At 50.0% G+C, this 12375-nt stretch overlaps 1 protein-coding gene across 1 annotated transcript; it reads left to right on the top strand.

Annotated features, from left to right (window-relative positions):
- Positions 1-903: 903 nt before the first annotated feature.
- Positions 904-11330, top strand: FGF6 (fibroblast growth factor 6). The gene is made up of 3 exons (XM_008593734.1): positions 904-1293; positions 2338-2441; positions 11082-11330. The coding sequence occupies exons 1-3, from the start codon at positions 948-950 to the stop codon at positions 11256-11258; spliced, it is 627 nt and encodes a 208-aa protein (XP_008591956.1). The 5' UTR covers positions 904-947; the 3' UTR covers positions 11259-11330.
- The last annotated feature ends 1045 nt before the right edge of the window (positions 11331-12375 follow it).

Genomic DNA, 12375 nt, shown 5'->3' with positions numbered 1-12375 from the left:
CATCTGTAAAATGGGAATAATATCAGTCAGATGCCGAGAATGAGCCCAGGTAGGAGAATGACCAGCAAGCTATGTCAAGGGCCAGACACAACTGCCACCCCTGGGCAAATGCTACGACCAGGATGGTGAGTGGGGAAGGCTGGACCCTAACCCTCCCTCCCTCCACAATCCTAAAGCTCCTTGGATGAGCCTCTCACCAGAATCTCTGTGCTCTCCTGCCAAAAGGATGTGGCCTTTCAGTGTCCCTCTCAACTGTGAGCTTTTCTGTGAAAAGGTCTCAAAGGTAACCTGTAGGCTACGACATAACTGCCACCAAGCCTTCTCCCATCCCCATCTTTACCTTTTGCTGTCTAAATAAGGAAGCCAGAGCTGCCAGGCCAAGAGAGCTCCTGCCCAATTTGGGTCTTGGGTGGCCTCTGCCTCCTTGATCCCCTGGGCCCCCAGCCAGCTCCCCCTCCCTCAGAGATGCTCTGCTAACTTCATTCCTGCCTCATAGTTGGAATGACAGTGGCTCCCAGAATCCCTGGGGACTGTGGAGGTTGGTGGGGGTCTGGGGAGGCAGCCAGCCCCAGGAGCAGGTTAATGTTACAGCCCTGGATAAGTAAGCTGGGCCAGCTGATGTCAGGGTGATGATGGGTGGAGGGGAGGGCCGGGCTGCTGGACTAACTGTAAAGATAGGTCAAATCAAATATAAGCAACTCGGGCTCAGGCCAGAGCAAGTGGGCGAGCTAGAGAGTGTCCCCAAGCCATGGTCCCTACCGACCGTGGTGCAGCCTGGGTCCCTCTGCTCTCAACCCGAGTGCCCGAGGCAGGCTTTGGTTTCATGTCAGCAGCCTTCATCTGCCTTCCAAAAATAAGCCCCTGCCGCCATGCCGAGGGGAGAAAAACAAGAAGGGAGGTATTTTTAGGGCCATTAATTCTGACCACGTGCCTGAGAGGCAAGGTGGATGGCCCTGAGACAGAGGCTGTTCATCACTATGTCCCGGGGAGCAGGACGTCTTCAGGGCACGCTGCAGGCTCTCGTCTTCCTAGGCGCCCTAGTGGGCATGGTGGTGCCCTCGCCTGGAGGCACCCGTGCCAACGGCACGCTGCTGGACTCGAGGGGCTGGGGCACCCTGCTGTCCAGGTCTCGCACTGGGCTAGCTGGAGAGATTGCTGGAATGAACTGGGAAAGTGGCTATTTGGTGGGCATCAAGCGACAGCGGAGGCTGTACTGCAACGTGGGCATCGGCTTCCACCTCCAAGTGCCCCCCGACGGCCGGATCAGCGGGACCCACGAGGAGAACCCCTACAGTGAGTGCCGGTTGCAGCACGTTGGGACACTTGGGGGCTTGGACTCAAGCAGGGCTGAAAGATAAAGAAACTTGCTCTGGTCGATGGGATCCTACCATGTCGGTGAAAGCCCAGATTGATCACTAACCTTAAGCAGATACATAAGTGGGCATTGCGGTCCCTCCCTCTGATATCAGAATTTCCCCTTGCAGAACTGGATTTTTAACAGTGTAGTGGAGAAATGTCAGATGATCCAGTTTGACCCTGCCTAGGAGCAGGCTCAATATGCTGAGGTCCAAGCATCTTGGTGTCCTTTGCCATCACTCCAGGGAGTCTCTGTAGCACTAATTACTTCAGCATTACTGGCCCATCTGAGGCATTGTAAGACCCCTGGGGACCACCAGCCTGGGAAGCCATAAGGCAGGGTTGGGGAGGAGCTAGGATGCTTGAACCAAATTAGACACAAGCTTATTTCTGTTCTGCTGCCCTCCTGGAGAAGGAAAAGCAATTGGTTTGCAAAATTTTCAGCTGAAGCACATGCTTCTATTTATTTCAACCTGTTCCCTCTGTCCCCAGGTCCTCATCCTACAAGGTGATAGGTTGCTGCATGGATAGTCTATCCTGCAGAGGACAGGGGCTACAGGGTCCAGGCAAGCCATCAGCCGCTGTGTGGCGGCAGGGTTTGCAAGATTAGAAGTGTTGAGATTTGTTGAAACAGGTGGAGTGTACATTAAAAATAATAATAGTAATTAGTATTTATTTTTTTTCCCAAAGTCAAGGACTTCAAGTGAATCTGTCAGTGAAAGCTAATCTTAAATAGATACATAAGTGGTCATCGCGGTCCCTCACTCTGATGTCAGAACTTGCCCTCGCAGAACTGGTTTTCTAGCAGTATAGCAGCAAGACTGGACATCTAGCAGCCTGGATCTCCTAAAGTTAGGGGGACAGAGGTGGGGAAGGTCTGACTTTCTAGGAGCAGGTGGCAGACTTAGATGTCCTTGCTGGCTTGAGTCCCCACTCTGATTTACACAGCCTTAGGTAACATGGCCCCTGTTTCCTTGTCAGGCCTGCTGGAAATTTCCACAGTGGAGAGAGGTGTGGTGAGTCTCTTCGGAGTGAAAAGTGCCCTCTTCATTGCCATGAACAGTAAAGGAAGATTGTACACAACAGTAAGTTCCTCAGGCCAGGGGCAGCTGTAGGTGGCACAAGGCCTGCTGCTTTCACAGTGGAAGAAAGTCATGCAAAACTCTGAGTACAGAAGTATCTCAAGTGAGAAGGGGCTGGGAGAGGAGCCCATGCAAGTGGGGGGCCTTCGGGCTTATGCTTTGTCAGCTTCACAGTTCACGGGCCTCTGTGTTGGGTCACGTCACCTGCAAGAGTCTTCGCAGTTAAGTAGTGACCATAGCTCAGAGAGCCCCTGGGTCAGAGGGAAACCCTCATTCTGGTGTAAAGCTGTCATCCAGGCTCACGATCGGGTTTGATCCCCTGAATTGGAGAGGCCCAGAGAAGAAAGCCTGTCTTCCAGCTTGCGTTTGCGGCTCCACGGTGCACCCTCTGAGGGTCACCCCCAGCCTAGAGCACAGCAGGAGGAGGGGAAATGAAGACTATGTGTCCTGTTCATCAATGTGCTGACATTTTATCCTAAGATTTTAAGTCCTCTGGAGTCTGACGGTGCAGGCAGGCTGGAGAAGCATGCTCCCCGTTACACGCTTTCAGCAGGTGCCAGGCCCCACCCTGTCCTCCACCACCATAGAAGAGGGAGAGCGAATCCTGTCACTCTGGTTAATGGAGCCAACTTGTAGGCACATTCACCACAGCCTCTGCTCTCCCTGGCCCACTCATTCCTGGGCTCTCAGCCTGTTATTTGGCTTATTCCCAAATATGGGTTGGGGAAACATCCCTATGAGGTTGAAGACACAGTTTTTTTTATGGAAACAAGAAGGCTGAAAAGGAGGACCTGGGAGCGATCCTCAGGAACACCAGTTACTTCCGACAAGGGTGTGGAGGGCTGTTCTGTCACCCCTTGGAAGACAAACTGAGGATCGGGACATGAACACATGTATCTGGGGTTGGTGCTGGGTTCTAGATGGGTTACTCCAACAGAGGAGGTCTATTAAATACTAGAGTGGGTTGACCAGGTGGCCCCTACCCCATAGTCTTTGGTGCTAACATCTCTCAGTCTGGGTTGTTTACATGAACATGAGGCATGAATTAAATCTGTGGGTCAGCTGTGTAGATGGTTTGCCTGACTATCACCTTGGTGACTTGTTACTGGTATAGATTTCCTGGGACCTCCCTCAGAAGAGCTGGGATGCAGGTCTGGAGATCTGTTTGTTTTTGATTTTTTCATTTCTCACGTGTTTCTGAGGCACAGACAGGCTTGGGGACCAGCAGGCTACATGGCCTCTGGGGGCAGGGAGTCATCCTGCCCAGGGTTATCACACCAGCCCTGAGAGCTGCAGGGCCAGGTGACACGAAACACGGCATGAGACCTGGGATTCTCAGACACTCTTTTCACCATGTCTGGAGAAGTGGTGGGAGGATGGGAAGCAGGTACCCCACTGTGGAGTGGGTCACCCAGAAAGCCCCTTCTCGCCAGCCTGCACAATGCCTGAATCCCGCTGAATTTGGGTTGCTGGCTATGGGACTCCACGCAGGTGACTTTTTAGCAAGTAAATCTCCTGGAAGGAAACACAAATTACATAAACTCTTTTCCTGCCACTTTGATTAACAAACTATTTATTATTTCCTTCTCCTTACCCAGGAAGGAATTCAACAGTGGGGAAAGAGGAAAGGTGCAAATACAGGGGAAATTTATTTGCTTCCCACTTTAAATCTGGTCCTGGTAGGAGAAGCCAGGAAAGGCTGGGAAAGTGAGATTTAACAATCAGAGAAAGCGCTGCAAACAGAGGAGAGCATTCAGAATAGCAAAGGGAGAGAAGCTGACTCTGTGAAGTGGGGGCCGACTCCTAATACAGGAGACACCCTGGCCCCCTCTGCAGCACCTTTAAGCAAATGACTTTAAAGGGGCCAAGTGGGTTGATGAACTGTGGGGCTTTCTAAATGTCAGCATCCAGGAGAGAGGGGCTCTTCTCTGAGAGAAGGCCCGTCCTCTCAACCCCTCCCACACCTTCCAGTAGCGTTTGGCCAAAGAGCATCTTCTCCAAGGTGGGCGATTCGCCTCCCTGGACCCCAGGGCCAGGCAGGCCTGTGTCCAGAGATGCGGCTGGACAGCTGTGCCCCAAGCCTGGGACACCTAATGCTTTGTGTGGCTGGGGACCAGATGCTCCTGAACAACTTCTGCCCCCAATACTCTGCCCCTTAGGGGCCTGTTATCACAGTCTAAAAAAACAATTGCCAGCTGATCCCCGGAGCCATGAAGACTCCCGCTGGGTGATGATTTCATTCACACTATTTCCCTTTAAGCCCCCTGAGCTGCCTCCTCTCCCAGGCTCAGCTGACACTGCAGCTAAATGGGATTTCTCATGGGGGGAGGGGAACTGGAGTGAGGTTGGGGGTGTTGGAGGGGGGACAAAGTGACAACTTGTGGTCAGAGAATAAAGGCCAAGAAAACCCACCTAGGAGAAGTGGCCTCCCACATGCTTGCCTCACAGCATGCTGCCTTGGATAACATAAATAGCCGCTCTGCACTCAGCGCCTAACCTTCATTGAGTGCTGGACAAGCATTATCTCACAGCACCCCTGAGGTGCATTTGATCTTTACCCTCACTTTGCAGATGGGGACACCGGGTCTCCAAGGTCTCATGCCCAGGCACAGCTGTGTGCAGACCTGCCTCTGGGCTCTGCAGTGGGACACAGAAGGCCTGCAGCACAAGCACACTGGTGGTACACACTGGGAGCCGAGGTCCAGTTCCTGGGCTGACCTACCCTCTGGCTACTTTGGCCAAAACCACTGAACTTCTCTGGCTGTGGATTTCTGCCCCCTCAGGTGTAGACTGAGGCAGCAATCGGTGAATTCCAGCCCCTTTGATCCCCTTTAAAATTAAGAAAACAAAACATCAAGGATCCACTTGACAGTGGTCCTATTAGAATCCTTTGGTTGAGAAAAATACAGACTAACAAAAAGGCACTAGGAACTCAGTTATGCTGTTAAGTGATTTTAGTTTTACTAGTTATAACTGCACTTACATCCTTTTAATCTATAGTGTTATGACAACATGCAAAGCACAAAATGGATTTCTTCCATAGAAGCCTTTAATTATTATCTGGAGCATTAAGTTGGGGGAGGGGAGGAGCAAGCCTTTCCCTTGCTCAGTTAGCTGCCATCCTCATCCTGTAGAGAGCAGGGTTCCTGGGGCGATGGGACAGAGAACACCCGCCACGTGGAGGTGCTGGGAGATGGGCCAGCAGTGCAGAGAGAGGCGTGCGCTTCCCGAGGGGTCTGAGGCCCTGCACACAGATCCCCCCACAGGAGTGTCCTACATGGACAGTGCAATCGTGTGTTGGGAAAGGGGGTAGAGAATGCAGGCATCTTAGGAGCTGGACACAGGAGTGTTCTAAATGGACAGTGCAATCGTGTGTTGGGAAAGGGGGTAGAGAATGCAGGCATCTTAGGAGCTGGAAGGTATTTCTCCATTTCAGCTAAGGACAGAAAAAGAAGCAGTCAGGAGCTTCAGAAGGAACGAGTCTTAGGACAAAGAGTTTTGTTTCTGTTTTCTCATTGCCCACCTCTTTTCACCCCACGTAGCCCCCATTCCCTGCCCCACCCACCCAGAGAAGTGGTGGGAGCCCTGCCCCACCCACCCACCCAGGAGTAAGAGGGGCAAGTGGCCAAATCTTTAAGACAGGAATAGACCTTCATTAGCGCGGGTGACCTGGCTCTGTCAAAAGACGAGATGTTGGTGTCCTGCCCCCCGCAGACTGTTAGGGGCAGTTCTGCCAGAGGAAACTTACCCCGAAACACCCACAGGCATGCTGCTCTGCAAAACGCCCTTCTTCATAGTGGGAGCTGAATGCTTTTTTTATAGCGGAGCTTGGTTCCCCGTAAGTCTGATTAGAAAACTACGTGGAATTTAAGACATTGTCACGCTGGGGCTAGAGCCCGGCAGGCCCAGGAAACATGATCCGGCAGAATCATTTTCATTGGTTCAAGTAATCATATACGGTAGCTGCTTTTATGAACAGTGCGTTCACTTAGCCCGAGGGCTTTTCTCACCAGAGCTGAGGAGCCAACATTTCCTGAGTCATGAGAATCAAAGCCCAGGAGAAGTACAGATGCGATAAGTACAGGGGCTGGGTCTTGAGCATCTCTCTGGTCAGCAGGAAATGCCTGGGCCTGAAGCATCGGGCTCAGCGCAGAGTTCAGGGAAAACTCATCAATTCCACGTCATGCACAGGCCCTGCAGCCACCAAGCCCAGGGACTGAGGGGGGGCGGTGACAGGAGTGGGCAAGGGAATGGCAGAGGCTTCTAAAGCCAATTTCATCTAGTTCTCCTTCTCCACTTTAGGTTTGTGCAGAATTCTGGGGAAACATAGGAATATGAGATAGGCTAGAGGAAAAGGACAGAATTGGAAAGAGACAAAAATAGTAAATTTCAGAAAAGGGGGAGGGGATTTGAATAATCAAAATCTGACCATCAGACAATAAAGCACGCTAGATAAAACCACAGTCATGCACACTTACACAAATAATGTTTCAAGTGGCCCAGACATTTAGGAAAGCGGGGTCCTTAGGTGGACACATTCTGGACAGCGGGCTGGGGGCAGTGCCTTAGACCTGCGTGTCCCAGTCTCTCACTTCCTCCTCTTCTGCTTCCTCTGCCCCACAATTTGATTTCCTCCCCAGTGTTTGCAAACAGCACACGAAACCTCTCCTTTAACCACCAGCCAGATCAGAAATAAATGCTCCTGGACACTGACTAGGCAGGTTCCTCTTCAGGGACATATAAAGTCAGAACCATGGGAAGGCAGGTGGGTGGACAGGGCCCGTGACACAGCAAGGGAGAGACCACCCGGTTCTGATGAGCATATTTTCTCACTCCATTTCCCAGCCTATCTCTGTCCTGAATTTCTTGCCTGCTTTAAATAATTTACTTATTTGAATAGGTAACTGGCAAACATGATATAAGAAAAAAAAGGTGCAAAAGAATATTTGATGGAAATTAACTGTCACTCCCACCATTGTCCTGAAGCCACCAAGTTTTCCCCCAGAGGCGGTCACTGTCACCAGTTTCTCATGCATCATTCCAGGAATAACCTGTGCACGTGTACACACTGGTACCATTTTTAAGTCACACAAACAGGAGCATGCTGCACAAGGTTTCAAATCTGGTGTCTTCACTTGACAATGTATCTTTGAGACCCCTTCACAACAGTGCACAGAGAGGTTTCTTATTTTTTCACGCTTATAGTATTCCATCATGTGGATCTACTATAACTGAGTCAACCACTCCCTTCTTTTTTTTTTTTTTTTTTTTTTTTTTTTTTTTTTTTACTGACCGGTAACAGGATCGCAACCCTCAGTGTTGCGCCCACACCGCGCTCAGCCAGTGAGTGGGAACCGGTCTCCACGTGGGATCCGAACCCTCGGCGGGAGTGCGGCTGCGCTCCCAAGCGCCGCACTCTCCAGTGCACCACCGGGCCGGCCCCAACCACTCCCTTCTTAACAGAGGCTTACATTGTTGTGGTCTTTCACTCTTATAAATAATAATGCAGTAATTGGTGCACATTTGGGAGTGTGTCAGTAAGATAAATTCCTAGAAGTGGAATTGCTGATCGCTTGCTATAGTCATTTTTTATTCTGGCAGATATTGTCAAATTACTCTATAAGGGGTTACAATACACACACCAATTCCTAGTCTCTGTGCCCTCACCAATGAAAGCATGGTATCAAACACTTTACTTTTTGCAATCTGATGATTAAACATGTGATCTCACAGTTGTGATTTACATTTCTCTTAGTAGGCCTATTTTCTTATGCTTAAATGCTACGTATATTTCCTTTTCCATGAATTTTTGGTTTATAAATGTTGTTCATTTTCCAGTGAGTTAAGGGTTCTCAATATAGTAACAAAAGGTCTTCTTTGACATATGTGCATTAGAAATATTTTTATCCAGTTTACCATTTATATTTTTATTTTGTTTAGGTAATATTTTTCAGGCAGAAATCAAATTTATTAGGTTTTTTTAAAAAATGGCTTCTAATTTTTCTGTATCCTCCTTAGAAAGATCTTCATGATTCTGAGATTATTAAAAAAGATTTTCTGGACTTTAACGGTTCTCTTTTTACATTTAAATCTTTTCTTCTTTTGGAATTTATTTTGGAATGTCAATCTTCATCATTATTATTTTAGGCATTACTCAGTTGTTTCAACACCACGTTTTCTCCAGTGATTTGATATTCCACTTTTATTTCTGTTCATTTCAGATTTATTTCTATTCTATGATCATGTATCTGTGTGGATCTACTTCTGGGCTCTCCATTTTGTTTGTTGTTCTGTACCAGACTTTTAATTGGTGTACCTTATGTCTCACTTAACTTTTACAATCATCCTGAGTTTAATTTCTCCCAGTGCTGTTGCTCTGGAGCTTTGCCCGTGAGCGATCCTCAGTCCTGTGACTGACTCCACACTCCGTGCATGGATAAAGATGCTGTGGTCCAGAGAGGCCCTGATGAGTGAGCTCAGCCCTAGAGCTCATCAGCCCCCTCCTGCCCTGGCTGCGGCTCTGCTCATGCAAGCTCTGTTTCCCGGTCACTCAGTCAAAAACTGCAGAGCTTAGACGTTAAATTGTCCAATAACTCACAGCAAGTCTTACAGGATTGGTGATCCAGGGTAAGGGGGAGTCTTTTAGGACTTCTAATGTAGTTTGCGATTTAGTTGGAGAATAATAATAGTAATCATATTTTTTTTTTACATGTGCCAAGCATTGTATCCAGGACTTTCCATGCATTATTTCAATTAATGCTCACTCCAATTCTATGACATAATTATTCTTACTTTCCCCACTTTGCAGATGAGAGAATTGAGCCTTAGAGGTTAAATAATTTGCCCATGTTCATATAGCTAGGAAAGAGGTGATCGTACTCAGTCTAATTGCTATCAGCCCAACCTCAAAGCTAGGGTGCAAATATGCTCTTTACCTACTTTGGTTAGTTTGTTCTTGCTACCTTTGGGACATTCTTTTGTTTATCCATTTCACAGATATTGATGGACTACCCAGAACAAGGGACGCACAGAAAGGCTACGACAACCCCTCTCCCCGGGTGGTATTAATGAGCCCACTGGAAGTGGCTGGTGAAGGCTTTCCCATTAATCTCAAGCAAATTAACCTAAGTGAAAGTTCTTTGTGAACAGTAGACCAGGCGCATGAGGCGGAAGGGGGGAAACGCATCCGGCGGGGGCAGGGGCACACTCCTCAACTCAGGGATCTCAGAGCTTGGGGGAGAGAAAAACGTATCCCTGGGGATGGCACAGTGACTTGAAAGCTGTCTGAGAGTCTCCTCCAAGGGCTCTGGGCGTCTGGCTGGGATGAGTAGGCTCCTTCCCCTGTCCCTACCAGGAAGAGGCTCTGCCGACCCCGGTGCCCAGGCCGGGTGCTCACAGATGCCTTCCCAGGAAGGCAGAGGACGCCTCTGGCACCGCAGGAGCACCACTGAGCGTTTTTGGTTTGGTCTTGTTTTTTAGAGCTAATGGCCTCAGGAAGGCGTCAGAAATTACACTCCACCTGTTTCTCTGATTCATTCCATACTTCTTCTAAAGACTAGATAGATCTCAGGTGTCCTGGCTCCCACCTCACTCGCTCTTAGTCTAGACCCCTCCCTGCTTCCCCTCAAGGGCACAAAAGTCCCCACAGAATCCCTCAGGGCGGCGACCCCTGTGGAGGACAGAGATGGAGGCTCTTCCTTCTTTTCTAGGAAGAGATGGAGGCCTGGGGGATTTGCTGGGGATGAGCTCATTGACGTGTGACAGGAAGTCCAACGTTTATTTTCTGAGCAGGTGGTCCACGCACACTGCCCTAAACATTAGCACCGAAGGGGGCGAGCTACTGCGGGCCCCAGACACCTCTGCACCACCTGTCGCATCTCGAGCCAGGTTCTCTTCCCTGTAAAAATCGCTGCTCCTCATCCTCTCTGTTCCTGCATGTCCCTGAGAGCTATGAGTGTCTGGGAGGAACCGGACACCTTCTGGGCTCAAAGTCAGAACCGAGAATGGGCCTGCATGAGGGATAACAAACCTGGGACTCAACTGGGGAAGACACTGAGGAACCGCAGTGGAGAGAAAGAGACAGACGGTGCTGGAAAGGACTGACCAGATCCTCTGTCTCCCCCACTAACCCCCTTCCACTTGCTCTCCCCACCACACAGTTTGCAGAAAAGGGAACTGAGGCTGAGGGGGAGGAACCTGCCTGGGTCACACAACTAGGAAGTAGAAAAGCCACTAAATAGAACCCTGGGTCTTAGTCCTGCTCCGCTAAACCACCTCTCACAGTGGACTTAGAAAAACTGCTTATGGTGTCCTTTCTTGGCCCCTTTTCTGAATGGAATAATGATCATCTAGGGACTTAGGAGAAAGTGCCCTGAACCAGAAGTCAGGAGACCAGACCAGTGCAGCTTCAGCTCGACCCCACTGCATGTGACACAGACCATCCGTCCACGTCCCTGGGAGGGAGAGTGAGAGACTTGCAAGAGCCCTGGTGGTCCTGCTCCCTGGGATGGCTCTGGTGGTGGTCATCTCACAAAGGCAAGGGAAGGGGCGTCAGAAGGAGAGCCCACTCTGACCACTCGGCGGGCGTTGGCAGCCTTCCTCATTCATTACTCAAGGTCTGCTATTTGTCCATTTCTTCCTCAGCCCAGCTTCCAAGAGGAATGCAAGTTCAGAGAAACCCTCCTGCCCAACAATTACAACGCCTATGAGTCAGACTTGTACCGAGGGACCTACATCGCACTGAGCAAATACGGACGGGTAAAGCGGGGCAGCAAGGTGTCTCCAATCATGACTGTCACCCACTTCCTTCCCAGGATATAAGGACCCACGAAAGAAGGCTCACAGCTGGAAAGCAGCATCTTTTCTATTGGAATTTTGCACAAGCGAACAATTTTCCTTGTTCCCCATGACTTCCGAGTCAGGCTTCTCTTGTGCTGGGGAGACCTGAGTTGGTTTTCTTGGGCACTGGATTTTATGGTATGTAACCCACCCGAGGCAGGGGCTGCAACCAGCGTCTGAGAATGGTATTGGAGCCTGTGTTCTCACCTTGCCTGAGGAGAGAAGGTATAGATGAGATGACACCTGTGGAACGTGGCCACGTGCACAGGAAAAGACCAAGGTGGGGGTGTGTGTGTCGGCATACATCCACACATTTTTATGTATTCTCAAAGCAACGGCATTTCAAAGCATCAGGTTTCTTTCTCCCAGCATTACCACTGCAGGAATCTGCCTGCAAGAATGTCACTTGTCAAACCAGTAGGATTGATGTGTGGTCCCACTCTGCCCCCTTTCCATCATCTTCCCACTCAGAGGCTGCTGACCGCGTGGTTTGCTGAGTAGCAGGGAGCAGCTGTCCTCAGAGTGCAGAGAGGGAGAAAGACTGAATTGCCAACCAGAAAGAAAGTAAGCAGGTGCTCTAAACTTCCCGTGCGGGGGCCTGGGGTGCACTGTTAGGGAAACGGGGCCAGGACGGGTCCACTTCTTGGAAGAAAGGTGTAGAGCCTGTCTAGGGTGGTTGAGGGAATTCTGCAGAGGCGGAGGAAGGGACTAGGTGTTCCGTGGAGAGCCATTCTGCCTGGAGGACTGAATGCGTGTGTGGCTCCAAGAACAGGCAGGGGCAGGCTGCCTGCCCATAGCTTTTCCTCACTTTGAACTGAGTCTTATTTTAACCTCAGATGACAAGGATCCTAATAATGGCAATCTCTTTGGCAAGGGGTTGGGGGGTGTAAAATAGGGCATGAAGGAAGTAGAGAGGCTTTGGACTACAAACGATAATTCCTCTCCAGCTACGTCCAGGAAACTCACCCAAGTTCTCATCTGATACTCTCACTTCCTCCATGGTCGTCCTCATCTCGCATGTCCACTGTGGCCTGTATACAGTAGAATGGGTGCTGTGACCTCCAGAGTCTGCCTCCTGACTCCCTCCAGCAGGGGAGGA

Source organism: Galeopterus variegatus, unplaced genomic scaffold (genome assembly GCF_000696425.1).
Source record: "Galeopterus variegatus unplaced genomic scaffold, G_variegatus-3.0.2 Scaffold9587, whole genome shotgun sequence".
Taxonomy (NCBI): domain Eukaryota; kingdom Metazoa; phylum Chordata; class Mammalia; order Dermoptera; family Cynocephalidae; genus Galeopterus; species Galeopterus variegatus.
This window is presented reverse-complemented; position numbering and strand designations above follow the sequence as displayed.

Coding starts and splice junctions, on each gene's coding strand:
- FGF6 (XM_008593734.1), top strand. CDS start 948: ATGGCCCTGAGACAGAGGCTGTTCATCACTATGTCCCGGGGAGCAGGA. Junction 1,294..2,337: donor CCACGAGGAGAACCCCTACA/GTGAGTGCCGGT, acceptor TTTCCTTGTCAG/GCCTGCTGGAAATTTCCACA. Junction 2,442..11,081: donor AAGGAAGATTGTACACAACA/GTAAGTTCCTCA, acceptor TTTCTTCCTCAG/CCCAGCTTCCAAGAGGAATG.